Here is an 18,537-nt window from a genome sequence, read left to right as displayed (position 1 = left end):
ACCTTTCTCAGCCAAAGGGTTAAACAGGAGATTACGTTTCAGCCAAGTTTGATCGAAACGGATATGTAGGAGAGACGGGTCTGAATTGGACTCGAGAAAATCGCAGAATCCGTCGTCGTCGTCGTCGTCGTCGTCGTCGTCGTCGTCGTCGTGTGTGCGACGAGTGTGTAACGGGCCACTGGCCGGTGGAATTAGTTTCTTTTTTTGAGGCAGGTCACTGACACCGAACAGCGATGGATTGACGCAGCGGGGTCAAGTTCTACGTACACTGTCGGCAATGCTTCGCGTTTAAAGGTATCGTCGAGCATTCCTTGCGGGATATCGCGTTACTTACGGCACAACGATCAATCGTCCGAACCAACTCTTTGGCTATGTAACGAACGATGCAGGCCGTAAATCGTTGCGAAAGGTGCGAACGGCGATGGTGCTTGTTATAAACGATTCAACCGTAATGTATGTTTACTATGAAGCGGATGCAAAAGTATTTCGAACCGTCTGCTGGCTGCCGTTTGCATTTACAGTCAAGTATACTCACACTATTCCAGTCAACTTGTTAACGACCATGTATTTCTTCGGATACTACCGATAGGTTAAAATTCAAGTTAGGTTAGGTTAAGGTATTTTTCTTATTCAAATATGATCGCACGGTCAGATATTGCGAATATCAAAGAAATGTTTAAGGAACGTTCCGGTAACTTTGAGTGGTTTAGAAAGTTCTAACTCGTTGAAAATAGTATGTACATACCTTATCTGAAATTTATTCCGTCGAAACTAGTTTCCCTAAGTGACTTTAATTTTCTAATTTACGAGCAACAGGGTTACGTTACACGCCTCTCAAACACTGTCATTCATTAAATCGGCTTTCGTGTGTCGTATCGCGTTCACCGGTCTCTCCGTCTAGGAAATGTTACGTGCTCGTTCAAATATTTGCTGCGCTCATCGAAACAACACGCTGCTCGAATCTCTTACCGTCTTAATTCAGACGTTTCAGTTTGAAGTGTTCTAATTTTCAATGACGAATTTTCGACCTCCACCTCAGGAGGATCACGAAAATCTCAAAAGTTTCATTTTGAGATTTAACTGTGTTGCAAATTTTAATTGAAATATATATAAAATACGTAAACTGTTTCTAGCGGCTTCTTTTCGAGTCAGAGCGGAAAATATCTGAATGAATTGCTAAGGTATATAAGAACGGAAATAACGGTCTTGCTATCAAGATGTCGGTTAATTATCGATTAATTATCGAAGCACCTTGGGGGAACGCCTATTGAATTCTTTTTTCCCTCTTTTAAATATTACGAGATATCTCGGGTAGATGTGGCAAATGATTCTGCATCTTGATATGTGGAACACGGTAACGCGTGTCTTCCTGTGCTGGTAATCGTAGCATGATCGAATAAAATGTCGGAACATTACACAATAGAGTACAATTAAATCAGACGAGTGAAAGCAATTTAATCTTTTCCCTTCGTTACAATTGGAATCTAAGAGAATGTTAATTGTCTGGAAGAAGATACATAAGAACGATAATTAATTATGCATTTTTTGTTATCTAATGTACATTTATTGTTTATTATTCATAAAGTAAAAAAATTTATCTATGATTCAGATACTAATTTTTATTCGAATAACAATGTATCGAATAGTGTTTCATTTATTACAAATTTTTTTATTTTCAGATTCTTTCGTTCATTTTATTTTGCAAAACACCAAAGAAATTTTAATTAACTCTAAGTAGGGCCGACCCTGACTCTAAGCGATAGGTCAATTTCAGGAAACGCAAAAATAAGTCTTGGTTTAAATTACAGTATGTCGTGACTTTTTGTAACTTTACCTAATTCGATATTCAACGAGTCATTCAAGCATTGGAACGAGTCAGAGCTGATCATTATTCACCGTGACATTCGTGCGCGTTGACAGTAATACAATGCTGCGACAATATCGTTAGATCATTCTTTATATGATTTGTAGTGCGTGTTAAATGAAGATTGTCCTTTAAATATAAGTTTTAGACATTTTTAATATTGTAAATAAATATTTATGGTCCAATGTGTACAGCATGTTCCCCAATAAACGTTTAATAATTGCATAAATTGTTTTAATTAAGTCGATCAGGTCTAATTAAAGGCCCTTTGGGTTCTTTCTCGGTCAACTCTTCTTTGTTTGTATTGAAAATTGAACTATGTATAATTAAGAATATAATATGAAGTAATTTAAACAATAAATAATAATTAAATCAATATATGATTCCATAATTGATTTCAAGACACTGTAGTATGAATTCAAGTTTTAAATCTATTGGATTGCGCGCGCAGGTAAAAATGGGAACAGCGCCATCTTGCGGATGGGGCGTGAACTAACTATTTGTAATGGGAGAGCAGGAAAGAAAGATGGTATGCCAAGAGGTATGCTATGCACGCGCAGGGAAAAATCATTAATAACTCATTTTCTAGGAACAATTTATGAACTTTTATAATTTATTCATAAAATACATACCCGTAGCAACTTTCACATATAAGTTTCGTCAGGATCCTGCCAGTAATTAATAAATTATGAGCAATTATAGGAACGACCGCTCGATCCTACAGAAACGGTCGCTCTAAATTTTGCTAATAATTAATTAATTACTTACAGGAGGCTCATAAAACCTATACTAGAAGAAAGCTACGGTGCTATTCTTTATTCTTTGATCATTGAAATGCGGAAGTTGATCGCCGGAAAGCAGGAAACTGTGAAAAATCCCTTCGTCGAATAAGCGTCGATCGAGCGGTCGATATTAAAACTGTTATAATTAATTAATCACTGGCTGGATCCTGACAAAATCTATATGTGAAAGTTGCTACGAGCATGTACTTTATGAATAAATTATAAAAGTTTATAAATTATTCCTAGAAAATGAGTTATTAATGATTTTTCCCTGCGCGTGCATAGTATACCTCTTGGCATACCTCCTTGCACTTTCTGCTCTCCTATTAGAAATCGGTAGTTCGGAACACATTCCGCTAGATGGCGCTGATCAATTAATTCCCGGATACCTCCTTTACTTTCATGTTCTCTAGCTACTAGGAGTCGTTTTGCAACATCGGGAAACGAATTTTGACAACGGAATATCTCAAATGAAGCTGATTCAATTTTTATCTACGAAATGCAATAAAATAAAGAATTGGAATTAATATTTATAATTCTTTTAATTATATTCTAGTACATAACGTACAGTTTAACAGATAAACGATATCTTGCAGGTGAATAGCACTTTTTTAGAAATAATTGCTTTCCAACGGGAATGCAACTGCGTTAAAAATGATTCAAGCGAACATTCTCTACGTGTTTCTGTTGAAGCGATAAGTTAATTAACATTAAAAGAAACGTTCAACGATCAGCGAGAATCAAAGGAGAAAAAAAATACATAAAATAATAGCTATTGTAAGACACTTAAGGGTTCACTTTCTCGGATAATTTAAATCAACGGTGAAAGTAGCCGTCTGAAGCGTGCAGCTCCGATGCTCGAGACGAATGAACGTTACAATTAACCTGTTCATTGTTCCTTTCCACTGGAATAGGATAAGAAAGCTAATAATTGAAATTTTATACATTGTTGCTTAAAATAATTAGAAGATCGCTTAGTCCAATGACTTTTATACGTAACAGTTCTTTCCTTTCTTGTATTTTCATTGATTCACATTAATTGTTTAAAAATTACATAAATCTATTGTCATTGTCTCTGAGTAACATAAATATTTATCGCAATTGTGCGTTAGTTTTGTAATTGTATTTATTAGAAATACGCTGTGTTTCATAATTCCAATGAATTGAAATGTATCTTCATTTATGCAGTTTCCAGCGCATCAAGAAACTTCTGTCCAGATCATTATACTTCTTTCAAGGCCAGGGAAATAGCTATCTTTCATCTACGTTACGTTTTTCCATTAATGCCAAGAGAACCAGAGTAAAATGTTCACTGTTACCAGTTTCAAGGCAAACGCAGCTCGTATATTTAATACTGCATTCCCTCCTGCATCTATAAAAGAACACGGTAATTTCTTTTTTTAACAACAATTGTACACGAATATCGATTGTATACAAAGATTAATTGAACTTGGGCAAGTTTTACAGATGGTAATAAAAAAAATCATGTTTCCTTCCTCCATTGTTCATATCTACTTCTTAAAATCTTTCTTGTTTAACAGATACGGAAGCGAAAGGCATTAACGAAGCGAAGAATTTTCGACGCTACTCCCCTCAACGGTTTCCTCACCGTAATCGTAATACTGCAGCGGTTCCGTGGAATCATCGTCACACTCCTCCGTAACGGATCTGATCTCCATCGGCGCTTTCTCGAGTTCGTCGACCTCTGGCCTACCCTCGTGGCCAATCGCCCTGTAATCGGACTTCGCCTCGCGAATATGTTTCCTCGGGCTCCGACGACCCTTCGCGGAGCCTCTGAAGCCGATCTAGAAAAGCCAGGAAAAGATTTACGCCTAAAGTACTAACCGTAATCGTAATGGTCAGCTGCCTCCTCATCCTCGTTCACCGTCTCGTCTTCTTCTTCTTCGTCCTCTTCCTCGTCGTAGTCGGGGTTGTCCTCGTCTTTCTCCTCGTCCTCTTCGTTATCCTCCTCTTGCACTTGGGCGTCATACCCGGCATCACCGTTCAATCGACTTCTGAGAAGGGAACGATATCCACGCTCGTTTTTCAAGTTTTCGTTTGATGGTCTATTTTCGCGTGACTCGTATTCCAGCATGGAACGGTGACTGTAAGCTTGCAGGAGATGACGCTTTCCTGCTCGTACCGATTCTGAGTAGTAAAGCGTATCTGGAAATTCAAGTAATTTTGTTAGAATTCAGTTCTTTTGATAATATCTTAATGAACTCTAATTAAATAAAAATCTTATTCTTATTGATTCCTTTGACACTGAACTTTAGACATTTATCAGTTCGAAGTCGTAAACAGAACACAGTTTAGTACCTTCAAACCTTTCACGATCATCGTTTTCATAAGCTTCTTCGAAATCGATGCTGCCACCAGGATCGTGTTCTCCTTCGAAAGTGAACGTTCCAACGTCGCTTGGGGTACACCCTTCGGTAGAAATGCAAGGTTCTGTGAACCTGGCCACTCTCATAATTCCATCGACGATGTTTACCTCGCAGTAACATTTACCGATGCTATCCGGGCAACTGGAAAAGTTCACACCTTTAATCATGGTCAAACTATTCAAGGGGACTCCCTTGAATAACTTGTGGCTCACCAAAATGATCCTGGACCGATACAGTCTATAGCTGGTTTTCCGCTGGGAAACATATAAGATTTTAATAAATCATGCAGTATTCAAAAATATTATGTATACTTTTTAATTAATAAATGAATTGTTATTTTTAGAGTCGATGTCTTCGTTTTTATTTACGTTACTTGATCTTGGCACGATGCTACGGCTACCATGAAACCATTGCCGCACGTGTTGTTGCACTTCGGAGAAGACCAGCGCGACCATAAGGAGTTAATTTCCGTCGGAATTGAAGTCCATGGTCCGATCTCTTCGCAGAACTGAAAGCCCCACGAATTTCGTACAATTTTTGTTAACTTAGAAACTGAATAAAATAAAATAAAATAAAATCATTTATACTAGCTGATTATATTGAATTATTCCAAGTAGATAATATACCATCAAAGCAATACAAATATATGTTAAAAGCAAATAACATTACTGGCTGTCTCTGATGGCAATTAGTGGCGCATTGAGGAGTGTGTATTCCTTTGATCGTGGTACCGGAACATCTTGCAATGCCGCAAACGTTGCGCGGCGAGCACAGAGATTCCGGCAACGGATTCAAAAAGCACGTAGGAAATCCTATAAATGATATTGTTAATTTGAATTTCTAATCAGCTACGATAGCATAGAAATCGGTGATTAAGCGTAGACCACAACCTTTTGTCTTATACAACGCTTGGCCAGCTATCGTTATGGAGCAGTTACAGTTCGTTGCATTTTCGACAAGTAATGTCACGTCGCATAATCGCCGGTGAACTCTTGCACTGGTGTTTGAGTATGGAGTAGCCTCGTTGAAAGTACAGTCCCCTTTCCTTTGGCTGGTCAGCTCAAACGAGCACAAGCTCCAGGTGTGAAGCGTGAAACAGGGACAGATACCCAGGAAGAATTCTCCAACTCCAGAGTTGTCCAGAACCTTTGATTCCGAAGGTATGCTACGTAATTCGACGAACAACTAAATATTAAATAGAACTTGTATTGCACGCAACTTTTGCCTTTCCCTTTGTGTGATTATAATATTCGTCTCATATGCCAAGCGTGTTTCACACCATGACTTGACTTTTATCACGATCATTCGAAAACAAGGATACAAGTGTTTCTTTTGCTTACAGCACAAAATCCTTCGCCGATTTCTACGATGGCACACTGTTGCAGATGTAATCGTCGCACCCAACGTGTTATATCGTAATTTGGAAATTCATCTGGTTCTTTGAACAGAAACGGGCTCCAACTGCTAATGTCCAAATTAAGTCCGTCAACGCTACGGCGAGCTTTTCCAGTGGAGATAATTAAAGCTATCCATACAAACGTGAGTATAAACATAGCCTAAGCGTTGGCATCATCGATCGGTGATGATACAAATTAAACAAAACTGTAATAACTTGAAGTTGTTCAGTTTTTTAATGGTTTTCATATAGGTTGTGTATTGCATATACACTTTCATTATTTATTTCATTTCAAGTATAATTAGAAATAAGATAGAAAATAAAATATACCTTTATTTAATATGCATATGAATATTCTTATGTAATACATATCACATTGTATTATTAAGAGATACGTATTTTAATTGTACTCTTAGACTTAAACTAAACTCTTAGGTATTTGGAGCAACACCAACATACAGTTGCAATAGTAGTCTACTTATATAATTAATTTGGTGAATATTATGCAGGATTTTTTTCAAGATATGTTTTTGTTACAATATCTACACGAAGGTGCGATATTTTTACAAATTCGTTATTTTTGCAACCTACAACAGGACACCTGCAAATATAAAAACACATAATTAATAACATTTGTTAATAGCGAATTTTCCAAATAAAATATATACCTTGTTTTCTTGTTGCATTTCAATATTTCTGTAATGCTATCTCGATCGTAAGTATGACCGCATATAGTATTTTTTACAGGGTCAACAATCCTTTTTTTAGTAATTGGATCAATTACATTTATGTACCCTCCTGATATTTGGATTTCTGCATCTGTGTCACCATCATCTTCTACTTTATCTTTTAGGAAATACAGACAAATTAAATATTTCTTATAAAATAAATGAAAGTATCAATTTATACTATTGGAAGTTGTGGCTTACCTGATAATGCTTCTACATGTTTATCAAATTCTATAAGCTTTTTATCATTTGATACATCCACATTAATTTTTGATATGGCCTCTTTATATTCCTGAAATTTTTAAAAATATATTCTTAATTTTGCGATAACATTGTAGTATTCTCATGAAAAATACAATTACTTGGATAATTTGTTCAGGATCAGTCTGTCCATGGTCATCATCCTCAAGACCATATAAGTCTAATAATCGTTTTTTCACATCTTTTGCTGCTTTTAATCTTTCATTTTGAACACAGTTATTTTGCACAATATCCCTTAGTTCTTTTAATTTTTCCTTTCTCTCCGGCATTTCTGTAAATAGAAAATTGAAAATTACACAAAATACATCAATGTAATAAACACTGGCTGTTTGATCACCTAACCTGACAAAGCTTACCATAATAAGAAATGATACTAGCTGCAGCTTTTGTATAAGAATCATACAATTCTTCTTTTTCATGTTGAGACTGTGCCATTTTCAATATCAATTTCTCTGCAAAGTTAAAAGAAATACGATTAATTCCATTTATACATATGTTTGTAAGAGTCCAATTTCGCGCCTATTGTTAAATTTAGACACTGGTAACTGCTTGGAGTTTGAAGAAGTGACCAGAAGATGCTGCTTTTATCAATTTCAAATGTCCTTTCACCTTACTTTTGAATTACCTTGAACTCCTTTGAAAAGAAATCATTAACAAAATACTTTTAGCTGTCTCCTTGTATGTAAATTGTATACAACTTTCAATAAGTAGCTTCTAAATTAAATATCTGAAGTTTAAAATCATACAATGAAACCTATTATGTACAATTTATGTTTCTTTTTGGTAAGTTTATTCTGTGACATAAATTAAACAAGTTTTTTCAGGTAATACTTTTATAACAGCCAAGTTTCTATTACAATATTAAAAAATATTGCAACGATGAGTAATAACCCTCTTTACTAGCGACTAAAGTACCAATAACTTATTATAAAAGTACTATATGTAACCAGGAATTTATTTCTTGTTTTTTTCCTTTTTTAATGCATAAACAACTTGTTGCATAAGTACAGCTGTTTTGACAAAGAAGCGGTCAGACTTGGCCGGATTAATTGAAAGCAATGTACTTACTGATTTGTTCTACGCAGTAAAGTCGGTAAAGTAAGCTATTTTATATTAGTGTATTTCTTCTGGTAAGAATCTATTACAGTTATAATAAATTGACAATTGCGATTTATATGTTGTCTTTGAAATTAATAATATTTGTCCTTATAACTTTTGAAAAAATCCACACATTATATAGTTGGATCATTGGATGCACGTTTCTACAAGTCCCTCCTACTGTTCTACAATTATTTGTAATGATAGTAATAATTTGTTATTTGTGCCTGACAGTCTTTTTAATCATGTTTTACTGTTAAATAAAGGACGTACGTGAAATAATGTGTTACTAATTTATTATAACATTTGTTTCATAAGTTTTTTTTGATATTTTTTAATATTAATTTTGATATTATGGCTACTCAAATAATTAATGAAATATGTTGAGAATTATTGATAAAGTGTATATATATATATATATACATATATATATATAGGTACCATTATCATTTATGACATAATTATTTGTAGATGCTAGCTAGAATTTCTATTTCTGGAACATTTAAAGGAAAAGTTTCTGTATCTGCGCTAAGAAATATTCAAAGTTATTCTCCTGTGATGTCTAAATTTGATCTGCCGGATCGCTTGAAAGGCAATGAAAAATCAGTATGGTAAATAAAACCTTATAACTGACATTAAAAATTGACAGGTGGTTATATATCACCCATTATTGGTAGTCATATTTTTCATGAACCAGTTTCATTTCAGGGTTGAGTATATTCAGCTTGCTTTAAAGCATAAGCCATTAAACTTGGGACAAGGTTTCCCAGATTTTCATGCTCCTGAAAATGTAACAAAGGCTTTAGCTGCTACAGCTACAAGTGATAATCCTCTTTTAAATCAATATACAAGAGGATTTGTAAGTATTCATTTTATTTTATCTATCTGTATGATTATCATTATGGAAATTTCTAATATGTTGCAATATTTCAGGGTCATCCACGTTTAGTAAATGTCATTGCAAAATTGTACTCTAAACTTCTAAATCGTACTTTAGATCCACAAAATGAAATTCTTGTAACTGTTGGGGCTTATCAAGCATTATATGCTACATTACAAGGTCACACAAACCCTGGTGATGAGTGGATAATTATTGAACCTTTCTTTGATTGTTATGTACCTATGGTTCAAACTGCAGGTGGAGTTCCAAGATTCATTGCTTTAAAACCAGTAAGTTTTAAGTATAACTTTGCAACTTTTTTCTGCAACATTTATGTAACATATTTATTTTTATATTTTTAAGAAAAGTTCAAATGGACCTCTTAGTTCATCAGATTGGGTATTTGACAAACAGGAGTTGGAGAGCCTTTTTAATGAAAAAACTAAAGGAATAATAATTAATACCCCGCATAATCCTGTAGGAAAAGTATTTACTCTAGATGAATTACAGTTTATTGCTAATTTAGCTAAAAAATGGAATACTCTGGTGGTATCAGATGAGGTGTACGAATGGCTCGTTTACGAACCATATAAACATATTAGAATCGGTAAGAACGAAGTTCCAACGGTGTTACAGTTTCTTCTACAAAATCTTTGTTTAAAATAATTATTATATCTTAGCTACGCTACCCGATATGTATGAGCGCACAATAACCATAGGATCTGCTGGTAAAACATTCAGTGTTACTGGATGGAAATTAGGATGGGCCTATGGTCCAGCACATTTACTATATAATTTACGAGTTGTTCATCAAAATTGTGTGTATACTTGTAATACACCAGTCCAAGTAATATATAGATTTATAATATCGATTGTGATACGGTTAATTATGTTGTTAGTTACATTTACTTATTTACATTATTTTCAAATTCTAGGAAGCAGTAGCGATTGGGTTTGAACAAGAATTGGAAAGATTTGGTCAACCGGATTGCTACTTTGTTAGTTTAGCTAAGGAACTGCAGCCAAAGCGGGATTACATGGCGACGTTCCTTAGCGACGTAGGAATGTCTCCAACAATTCCAGAAGGTGGATATTTTATGGTTGCCAATTGGACGGCTCTGAAAGATAAGGTTAAATTAGAAGAAGAAACAGATGAGAATAAAGATTATCGGTTTACAAAGTGGATGACGAAAAATGTCGGAGTTCAAGGAATACCACCGTCCGCATTTTACAGTCGTGAACATAAACACTTGGGGGAGGACAACGTACGATATTGTTTCATAAAGGTAAAAGTTGATTTAAAACGCGTAATATTAATACTGCTTTTCCTTTTTTTTTACTAACGTTCAATGTTCTTTTTTTGCAGAAAGATGAAAATCTAAAACAGGCAGCTGAAATCTTAATGAAATGGAAATCTCAGCAATAGTGATTAATACAGAAGAAACTACAGCTCATTAATATATTTAAATATAGTGCCATATATTTTTGGAATATTATTTAGATTTTAAGCATGGTAATCATTTTTTGCATTCGTATCATTTATTATCTGTACAGGGACATCACAATTTTTATCATGCAATTATACTTTTTAACATATAGGATTATTGTACAATGACACATACACATTTTACGGAGAAAATTCACCACGAAGCCATCGTTTTGCGTCCTTAGTGTCTGCTCCGAAGGTTTTACCGAACCTGAACACAACAAATTTTCAAATAAAACGATACTCTTTCAAAACGTGTCGAGTAAGTTGAATATAATTTACTACCTGAACGTCTCTCCAGGAACGTGTCCAAGGTAATTTGGAATCATACCAACGTGTTTATGGTAAAGCGTTGTTGGTTGAATCATGAGCGGTGGATCAGGTCGAGAAATTGTTATCGGGGCCCATTCTGTGCTTTGTCGTTTTCGATAATTGGAAGTGAACTCGCAAAGCGCGCTGTTGGTAGCAGGAATATTCGAAGCTCCAAAATGGGAATGTCCATAGGGTATATGACCAGCATATCCTTAAATAAGTTTAAAAATTTCGTATCAATGGAAGCTAATAGATGTTTGCAATTTCATACTTTTAATTTTCTCTCGAATGAACGAATATCTCATTCGTTGTTCACTGTCTGTAAGATCCATCTGTATTTCAATTTTTCCATCAATATATTTTCATATATCATCTAGCATATAGTTTAATACGCATATTAGATTCGTTTGAGTCGTTTCGATGAAAGTTTTTGAAGACGCAATATTTCGTAAAACAGATGAATCGTACTGTGACATTAGTTACGAGATTATTTGAAGACAAATTCAAAGTAACAGTGACTCGACAAGATAGGCTTACTGCTGATAAAATACTTCTTCGGATTTGCATTATCCATAAAGTATGGAGAGGGGGCATGATCCCTGGGTTTTTCGTGTTGCTCGTCCAGAAATAAATTTCTCATTACGCCCACGCAATCTGGTCGAACCGACAGCATTGGCAATTTGAATTCACTTTTGATAAGCTGCATTAAGAGTTCACGATATATGTACATTCGTTAATCCCATTTCTTTTTTCTCTTAATGTATGGAGTTGATATTGGAGTTTCTTACTAAACGATCCTCTAAATTCCGTGGCTCACCATATCCACCTTGTATGGCTATTTTTCTTTTCACTTCATTAAGAGCAGCTTTGTTGTTTAATTGTTGTCGTTCAAATTCAGCAAGTCCCTCGGTAGCAAGTACCGTATATCTTTGTCCGTGTCTAGCATTCAGTTTAGGTGTAAAACCTATAACGTATAACTTAGATTCTAATTAGAATTTTTATTTATTTATCTGATGTACCTTCATATCCAGGTAACATAGGATGAACGTATATAGGATCAGTCCTTTTGTATCGAGCATTTACTATGTCTATGTCATTTTTCGGTGGTCTTTGAACCTGGTGATTGATAGGTAATTGAAGTTTTATTGCTGTTAGAAAATAAGATTATACTCGGAAGGAGAAAATATTGACTAATGTACTTCGTAGTCGTCGGTGACTCGGTTTGATAAAATGAGCGTTTCCGCATGATTTACTGTAGGATCAAGAAGCAACTTGTGCGTGATACTCCCATATGTTTCGCCACATCTGTACCGATATTGAGGACAATATCCGGCGTATCTAAAATAAACGATCTGTTTTTCTCTCGCTCCTTTTTATCAACGATATTCGTAAAAGGGTAAGATAATAGTACGTATGAAAGTTATCTTTCCATAGAACATTTGTGTGTCTCTCTAGAAGTGATATATGTATCACGGAAAAAGTGATGAATCGTTTACCCTGGAGTAAGATGCGGTTCTGTCGTGGATAATAATTCCGTTCCAGCAGACATTGTCGAAATATATTCAATAACCCGTGAATTTTTACTAATTAACTGGAATTTTTAATAGCCATCTAGAGATATGATGATTTTGTTATCTTCTAACTTTAATTTATTCGCATGATTATGCCGAATGATTTTCTCCTACATTTCTATAAATGTCATCTATGAAATTTGCTTTGGAATTTTCTCTTTAAAAACAAATGATAACACTTTTTCCATAATGTATGGTGTCATTCAAATTTCCTATGCAGTACTCAAATTTTTTATTGAAATGTAACAAATGTTTATGTGTTTGCAGAAATGGCCCCGTTTTACTGCTACAAGTGCAGTGTTCTGATTACCACTCTTACTCGGTTGAAAAATTCTAGCAAGAACCAAGGGGATTTCCTCATGACTCATTGTTACTGCTTTAGGTCTAAACTCTAAACCCATTTAAGACCAGAATCAACACGGTTCATTTTCTGGCCCTCAGATAAAAAACAGTTGTCACACGCTGGAACAGCGACGATTTGACTTTAATGTTATACCGATGTGAGTAAAATTAAACGCTCCAAATTTCAAATGAAAGACTGATGTTTGGTGACAAATGTTTCATTTGTATTGAGTCAAGATTTTATCAGCCAACGGATATTCTAATATATTCTGGTAGGGGAACAGTCCCTATTTTTGGGGGACCAGGTCCACCCTGACCCCTACCCAGTTACACCAATAATTTCTATATATTAGTAGAATTAAACCAATTGTATTGGTTCCTGGACAGACTGTACATAGTTTAATACGCGGTGCATCCTAGGTTTTGAACTTGTTAATTGCCACTGCACTTTGAGGCAACGTGTAATTGCAGTTAAGCTCGGGGCGGTATGATTTCACCGCGGCTTTAGGGGGATAACGAATTAAGGAAGCCGCTAATTGACTGCCAGGAGGGCCATCGTGTTCAAGAGGAGAGGAGTAAATTTCTGTGAGGGTAGGGGTACACGTACGCGTGTGTTGCGTATGGAAACGAGAGAGGTGTGCGATTAACGTTTCGCTTTCCAGTTTTCACGGGGCTACCGCCGCGAAAAGAAGTAACAAATGTCTGATTCAGAATACGTATGTTTTCACTCGCGAACAATTTTCACTGTTAAATCATGCCATTTCGAATCGCTCTCTTTATGTGCGCGTTAATGAATTTAACGCGCAATTGTGCAATCAACATATCAAATATGTTTAACCGCGTGGACATTTGTAAATAATTTGTTGAAAATTCTTTTAATCGAGAAAGTGTACCAGAGATCAATTTTGTGTGACTTTGAAGATACAGTGTTTGTGCAAGGCTAAAGATGACGTTCCTGAAACGACGATATTTATAATTGAGAAATGAGGAAAAGGAGCTTGATTGTTCTTTATATCGAGGCAACGGGTTATTGATTCATCCAAGAAAAACATGCGGTTTCACCGGGAAATGAATTCCATCTTTTACGTGGACGCTGACGTCAAGCCCCCGGGTTTCACTGAAAATGAGGGGGTGAGTTGATCAATGCTTTTCTATTCCTTTTCTCTTTTTCCACAGCTTTACTTGTCGAAATCTCGAAATTAAAAGAGTTTTTTTTTATGACATTAAAATTATTCAAGTGAAATTATTAAAAAAAGCTTCATATTTCTGTTATCCGCGTTTAACGAGAATCTGACCCAATTAAACGAGCAAGCATATTCGCGTGATTTCCTGCTGACTAGCAATTATGCAATCGATCAAACGGTAATTAAGGGTGCATCTGGGGGTTGGTGACCAGGTGTACACGAGGTAAATCAAACGCGTTGCATCCGGTTCGTGTACCTAGCTCTGTACACGCGTCGCGCGGCGAAGGAATAATAATTTTCTCCTCTTCCTCCGGCGTTTTGTTTTCTGTCGCAGCGGCTGGCGCGAGCAGACCGGAAGCTTTATTATCGCTCAGCTCGTAGCTAACCGTGGGTGTAGCTTTAACCATAGGCAAAGATATGCACGGGTACAAATTCCGTCTCATTGTTAGAGATTCATTTGACTAAACGATGCAAATTTCAAACGATCCTCTTCCCTCTGTTACTATTTCCAGCGATATAGCAAATTTTTTTTAGAAATTTAATAAACGGTGTCTGCGACTGGTTAGATTTATGCATAGCAGTGTAAATTATTGTAGAAGAGTCTCCGACACCGATGTTCAATTACTTCTTCCATTCTGTCTGTAATGCCATTAAAACGAGGGGTTCGTCGTTCAATGACCACTTCCGTGCTAAAGCTCACGCCTGGCCATAATTCTTTCCGGTAAACAGATTATTTCTCCCTGGTGGACCCTTGAAATGGCTACCGCGTTGAATCGGTGTACACTGCCAATCATGCTCATCCGTGTGATCATGCGGAATGACATTGATCGATCGTGGATCCCTCTTCGTGTTTTTTCGACGCCTCCTTCCTACGTCTCATTTCCAACGGTTAAACAAATAACGAAGATCGCGGTCGATTTATTACGCGAAGAGTTGCTCGTCGATTTATTTGCTGACGTTTACACGGAGAGGGTCGATGCGATTACATTTTTCATCATTCGTTTTAATTAAGTGAACACTATAAAAATTTTAGTCTGACGACTAAACTTCCTAACAAGCTAAAATGAACTAGAGCGAAATTCGATCTAGAGCTAACCCTTTTTTGGCCATTTTCGGTCAGACCGAAAGTGGCAAAAAAAATTAATTTTTTTCGGTCATTCGTTGAGATTCGCAAGAATTTTTTCGATAACTCTTGGCCTATACAAAAGTGACAGAAAGTCTAAATGCTATAGCCCTCTTCTCAAGATTTTCAATCTTAGATACGGGTTGGCTAATAAGAAGAATAACATGGCTACCGACCAGCCAAGTCATCCTACATGCATTGAATTTGCTGATTAACCACTCGAAGGCCGAATGCAAATTAAAATTGCTAATAAAAAAGAAAAGGAAGGGGACGTCGGTTCTAGTATCCCGAAATTGTCCTTCGACCCTCGCTGAGAAACGCAACATCTTTATTCATGCCGATGGGACAGACCAGATGATCTCTCTCCGTTGCACAAACAAACGACGCACGTAATCGTTCGCAATGGCTAGCAGGCTAAAGTATCGCTAAGTACCGATCGTCCTCATTAACGTCATCGGTCGTGGTGGACAGTGATCGATTGCGCAGAGTTCGTATCCTCTTCGCGAGTACGCATGCGTTCCCGATCAATCGATAAATTATGCGCAGCCTCGATCGTCGATGCGCGTAAATCACGCGCGCACGTTGCACTGCCCTTTTATTCCTCCTCCTTCTTATTCGTTCTTTTCCCTTCTGTTATTATCCTCTTCCATGTTTCCGGCTTTTCGTCTTTGTCCCCGAGACACATGCATGCCTCGCGTCCATCGTATCCGCATGATCGGCGTGACTCGCATTGTATTCGCTTGGGTCTTCATTGTTCCGCTCGCACGAGCCGGGAATATCGACTGGTCTAATGCCGTTGACCAGCGGGTGCATACGCGTTAGAAGATCCACGGCTCGGAAGAAAGGATGTAAGGCAGGTGCGCTCGGAACGGGTTGCGTTATGCTATACGACGCGAGTAGACACTGACTCATCCACGCGTTTTATGCAAACGACGACGCGTTTGTACGCATCGTCGACACAAAGGGCGCGTGCGAACCCTTCTTAACGCGATGGCACCTTCGTTGCATCGCGTATCACAGGCGCCAGACCGATTGAAATGCCATCAAAGTCGCGTTTCGATAATTGATGAGTAAACGAGAAGGGTTACGTGGAAGTTTCTCTCCTTTGTTTCCCGTGAATTTGTACATTCGATGCGCGACGTTGGAATTAATAAAGCTTATCTTATCGTTCCCTGTCGATAATTCGTATTAATTAATATTCATCGTTCACAGCGAACGTGTTACGCTTTGTTCCTATATTTGTGAATGACAGCGAGATAACTTGTTTACGACAGACGTTAAAACGTTATTGCTTTTGTCTGTTCTGCGAGTGTCGTTCATATCCATTCGCGGAATAGATTTCCCACGGAAATAACGCTGTTATCCCTTTCAACCGAGATGACAAATGGAAAGTATTTCACTGAAATACATTACCTGGTTATCAAGGACAATCGTGCGGTTTGCGGCTTTATCGAGTTCTTCGTAAACCGCAATTTCTCGTAACCCGTGTTCCTCAGGAAGTGACGTAGAGTCCCTTGCTTCCAGCCCTCCTATAATCTTCCAGACGGCAAAAAAGAAACAGTACTACGGTGTCGCGAACGTATTACTCATTTTAATTACGATATTATCCCTTTTTGAAAAGAAAAGCCGGTGATGGAGTTCCTCGGTCGAACCGTTGGACACTTTTTACTGTGAAACAGAAATAAGATATTTTATATTTCCACCATCCGGAATTGCTTTCAAGAGTTATTTAGCTTTGCTTTTGTTTTTCCTTACACGATGCTGGCACGATATGCTCCGCAGATTCCTCGTGCGATTTCCAACAACTTCTCCGGCGTCTTTAATAAACCTTCTCAGAACGAAGTTGAATTATTTTTCTAATAAACGAACAAGTCAACCTAGAAAGGTAAATAGGAATAATTTCTACGAGGATGGAAAAATGAAGGTAGTTAATGTAAATGAAAAATAAAGCGTCGACTGTATAATAATAGCGTTACCGTTGCGATCCGATGGTAATTTTCATATCCTTGAATAACATAAATGCAATCTCAGTATCGCACGAGCTATCCTCTTCTAATTTCTCCTCATTGAACACGCATATTTGCTCGAGAAGCGAATCGAGCTTCTCATGAACGAAGTATGCGTCATTGATGCAGCAGTTTCGCGCATCGAAAACTATGCGAATGCATTCTGATAGGCGGAGACACAGATTCTTCGTGGAATGCGGTCAGGTTGGAGCCGAATGTGGGAGAGCCACGGCACTGAAGAGGATCGTACAGCGGAGAAAGAGATCGCAGCCGAAGAATGTCGACGTTTCCAGCTGGGATATTGTCCCACTGAGATTGAATTAAGCTGTTTCAGCTGCTGAAAAATCGATCGACGATCTGAAACGCGTTTACAAGTGATAGCAACATCGGTACGACGAGAAAGTAGTTATTTACCCTCCTGCGGAATACGTTTACAAATAAACGCCCGAGAACAATAATTTTAAATAACGAATGAGAGAGAAAAATCACAGTACGCGAATAGAAATTTTCCTTTAGCGATCGGCGAGCACCGGTTACCGTGTATTTCTTTCTCCAACGTCATTGTTTGCCGTGGATGGGTTTACGGGCTGTTGCTCTTCAAAGGGTGCAATCATCCGATGATTAATGGAAAAAAAGTTACTTGACCTTCTGGAAAATACGTGATTATGTAATGGAGGTACGAGGCTAACTGTTTTTAACGCATGCTCCTGGTGTTTCGTTGAATGAAATCAAGAGAAAACGAACGACAGGGGACAACGAGCGGTGTAACGACATAAATATTACGTACTGTTCGCCCTTGGCGCGATGCGTAGCATTCTAGGGATTATAATGAACGAGCGATATTAACATTTATACTATCCACCGGAGGCTTCCTTCTACACCGTGAGCGTGACTCATAACTGCCTGTCTCGGAGGTTTTATAATCGTACAGGTATCATAATCTGTATACACCCTCGGGAATAATACGCGCGATAGTATGCGCCAAGTATATCATTAAAGTGTAAGATCATAGGCACCGAAGAAAAGTAGTTCGCGCCTGATTCCCTGAGGAATATATAGGGTGTATCCAAGATACCTCTGGCTAAGAGGGTTTCGTCTTCCTGGACGCCTTTGGTTC

At 37.2% G+C, this 18,537-nt stretch overlaps 5 protein-coding genes across 12 annotated transcripts in view; 2 read left to right on the top strand and 3 right to left on the bottom strand.

Moving 5' to 3' along the window:
- Positions 1-3,169: 3,169 nt before the first annotated feature.
- On the bottom strand, positions 3,170-6,786 carry LOC114874997. 2 transcript variants are annotated; one of them, XM_029184830.2, is made up of 10 exons: positions 6,760-6,786; positions 6,374-6,635; positions 5,924-6,218; positions 5,703-5,845; positions 5,402-5,541; positions 5,246-5,287; positions 4,966-5,174; positions 4,532-4,812; positions 4,256-4,451; positions 3,170-4,018 (listed from the first exon to the last, which is right to left on the bottom strand). In XM_029184830.2, the coding sequence occupies exons 2-10, from the start codon at positions 6,584-6,586 to the stop codon at positions 3,927-3,929; spliced, it is 1,611 nt and encodes a 536-aa protein (XP_029040663.1). In that variant the 5' UTR covers positions 6,587-6,635; positions 6,760-6,786; the 3' UTR covers positions 3,170-3,926. The 2 variants fall into 2 exon arrangements, with proteins under 2 accessions (XP_029040663.1, XP_029040665.2); XM_029184832.2 differs by lacking the exons at positions 4,256-4,451; positions 6,760-6,786 and having other exon boundaries at positions 4,492-4,812; positions 6,374-6,664.
- On the bottom strand, positions 6,743-8,137 carry LOC114875006 (E3 SUMO-protein ligase NSE2-like). Of its 2 annotated transcripts, none has more exons than XM_029184850.2 (6): positions 8,033-8,137; positions 7,775-7,870; positions 7,520-7,689; positions 7,359-7,449; positions 7,098-7,275; positions 6,743-7,030 (listed from the first exon to the last, which is right to left on the bottom strand). In XM_029184850.2, the coding sequence occupies exons 2-6, from the start codon at positions 7,851-7,853 to the stop codon at positions 6,931-6,933; spliced, it is 618 nt and encodes a 205-aa protein (XP_029040683.1). In that variant the 5' UTR covers positions 7,854-7,870; positions 8,033-8,137; the 3' UTR covers positions 6,743-6,930. The 2 variants fall into 2 exon arrangements, with proteins under 2 accessions (XP_029040683.1, XP_029040682.1); XM_029184849.2 differs by having other exon boundaries at positions 8,044-8,136.
- On the top strand, positions 8,074-11,136 carry LOC114874999 (kynurenine aminotransferase). 6 transcript variants are annotated; one of them, XR_003789173.2, is made up of 9 exons: positions 8,074-8,201; positions 8,988-9,127; positions 9,225-9,375; positions 9,450-9,686; positions 9,760-10,003; positions 10,077-10,243; positions 10,332-10,682; positions 10,763-10,909; positions 10,996-11,136. XR_003789173.2 is itself a non-coding variant. In XM_029184834.2 (8 exons), the coding sequence occupies exons 1-8, from the start codon at positions 8,166-8,168 to the stop codon at positions 10,820-10,822; spliced, it is 1,386 nt and encodes a 461-aa protein (XP_029040667.1). In that variant the 5' UTR covers positions 8,074-8,165; the 3' UTR covers positions 10,823-11,136. The 6 variants fall into 6 exon arrangements, 1 of the variants encoding a protein (XP_029040667.1); XR_003789176.2 differs by lacking the exon at positions 8,074-8,201 and adding an exon at positions 8,374-8,511; XR_003789175.2 differs by lacking the exon at positions 8,074-8,201 and adding an exon at positions 8,374-8,516.
- On the bottom strand, positions 11,024-13,166 carry LOC114875005 (UPF0605 protein CG18335-like). Its single transcript, XM_046288159.1, has 7 exons — positions 13,085-13,166; positions 12,394-12,563; positions 12,214-12,310; positions 11,983-12,158; positions 11,732-11,894; positions 11,168-11,405; positions 11,024-11,093 (listed from the first exon to the last, which is right to left on the bottom strand). Exons 1-7 carry the CDS (start codon positions 13,164-13,166, stop codon positions 11,024-11,026), a joined length of 996 nt encoding a protein of 331 aa, XP_046144115.1.
- Positions 13,167-13,678: 512 nt separating this feature from the next.
- The window catches only part of LOC114874995, a 30,215-nt gene continuing 25,356 nt past the window's right edge, over positions 13,679-18,537 (top strand). Inside the window, exon 1 of the mRNA XM_029184822.2 lies at positions 13,679-14,238. Within this exon, the coding sequence (XP_029040655.2) occupies positions 14,158-14,238 (81 nt within the window). The 5' untranslated portion in view covers positions 13,679-14,157. The remainder of the gene's footprint in view (positions 14,239-18,537) is intronic.

The sequence above is a fragment of the Osmia bicornis genome, chromosome 12 (genome assembly GCF_907164935.1).
Source record: "Osmia bicornis bicornis chromosome 12, iOsmBic2.1, whole genome shotgun sequence".
Classification (NCBI taxonomy): Eukaryota; Metazoa; Arthropoda; class Insecta; order Hymenoptera; family Megachilidae; genus Osmia; species Osmia bicornis.
This window is presented reverse-complemented; position numbering and strand designations above follow the sequence as displayed.

What these genes read in the sequence shown, in the direction of transcription:
- LOC114874997 (XM_029184830.2), bottom strand. Translation starts at nt 6,586, where the DNA reads ATGTTTATACTCACGTTTGTATGGATAGCTTTAATTATCTCCACTGGA. An exon ending in AGCGTTGTATAAGACAAAAG is followed by an intron (nt 5,846 to 5,923) that starts GTTGTGGTCTAC and finishes TATCATTTATAG; the next exon opens with GATTTCCTACGTGCTTTTTG. An exon ending in AAGAAGAAGAAGACGAGACG is followed by an intron (nt 4,452 to 4,531) that starts GTGAACGAGGAT and finishes TGGCTTTTCTAG; the next exon opens with ATCGGCTTCAGAGGCTCCGC.
- LOC114875006 (XM_029184850.2), bottom strand. Translation starts at nt 7,853, where the DNA reads ATGGCACAGTCTCAACATGAAAAAGAAGAATTGTATGATTCTTATACA. An exon ending in ATCCTGAACAAATTATCCAA is followed by an intron (nt 7,450 to 7,519) that starts GTAATTGTATTT and finishes TAAAAATTTCAG; the next exon opens with GAATATAAAGAGGCCATATC. An exon ending in ACATGTAGAAGCATTATCAG is followed by an intron (nt 7,276 to 7,358) that starts GTAAGCCACAAC and finishes ATTTCCTAAAAG; the next exon opens with ATAAAGTAGAAGATGATGGT.
- LOC114874999 (XM_029184834.2), top strand. Translation starts at nt 8,166, where the DNA reads ATGAAACCTATTATGTACAATTTATGTTTCTTTTTG. An exon ending in ACAATTTATGTTTCTTTTTG is followed by an intron (nt 8,202 to 8,987) that starts GTAAGTTTATTC and finishes AATTATTTGTAG; the next exon opens with ATGCTAGCTAGAATTTCTAT. An exon ending in GATTCATTGCTTTAAAACCA is followed by an intron (nt 9,687 to 9,759) that starts GTAAGTTTTAAG and finishes TATATTTTTAAG; the next exon opens with AAAAGTTCAAATGGACCTCT.
- LOC114875005 (XM_046288159.1), bottom strand. Translation starts at nt 13,166, where the DNA reads ATGGGTTTAGAGTTTAGACCTAAAGCAGTAACAATGAGTCATGAGGAA. An exon ending in GAGTCACCGACGACTACGAA is followed by an intron (nt 12,311 to 12,393) that starts GTACATTAGTCA and finishes ATCAATCACCAG; the next exon opens with GTTCAAAGACCACCGAAAAA. An exon ending in GGAATTTAGAGGATCGTTTA is followed by an intron (nt 11,895 to 11,982) that starts GTAAGAAACTCC and finishes CTCTTAATGCAG; the next exon opens with CTTATCAAAAGTGAATTCAA.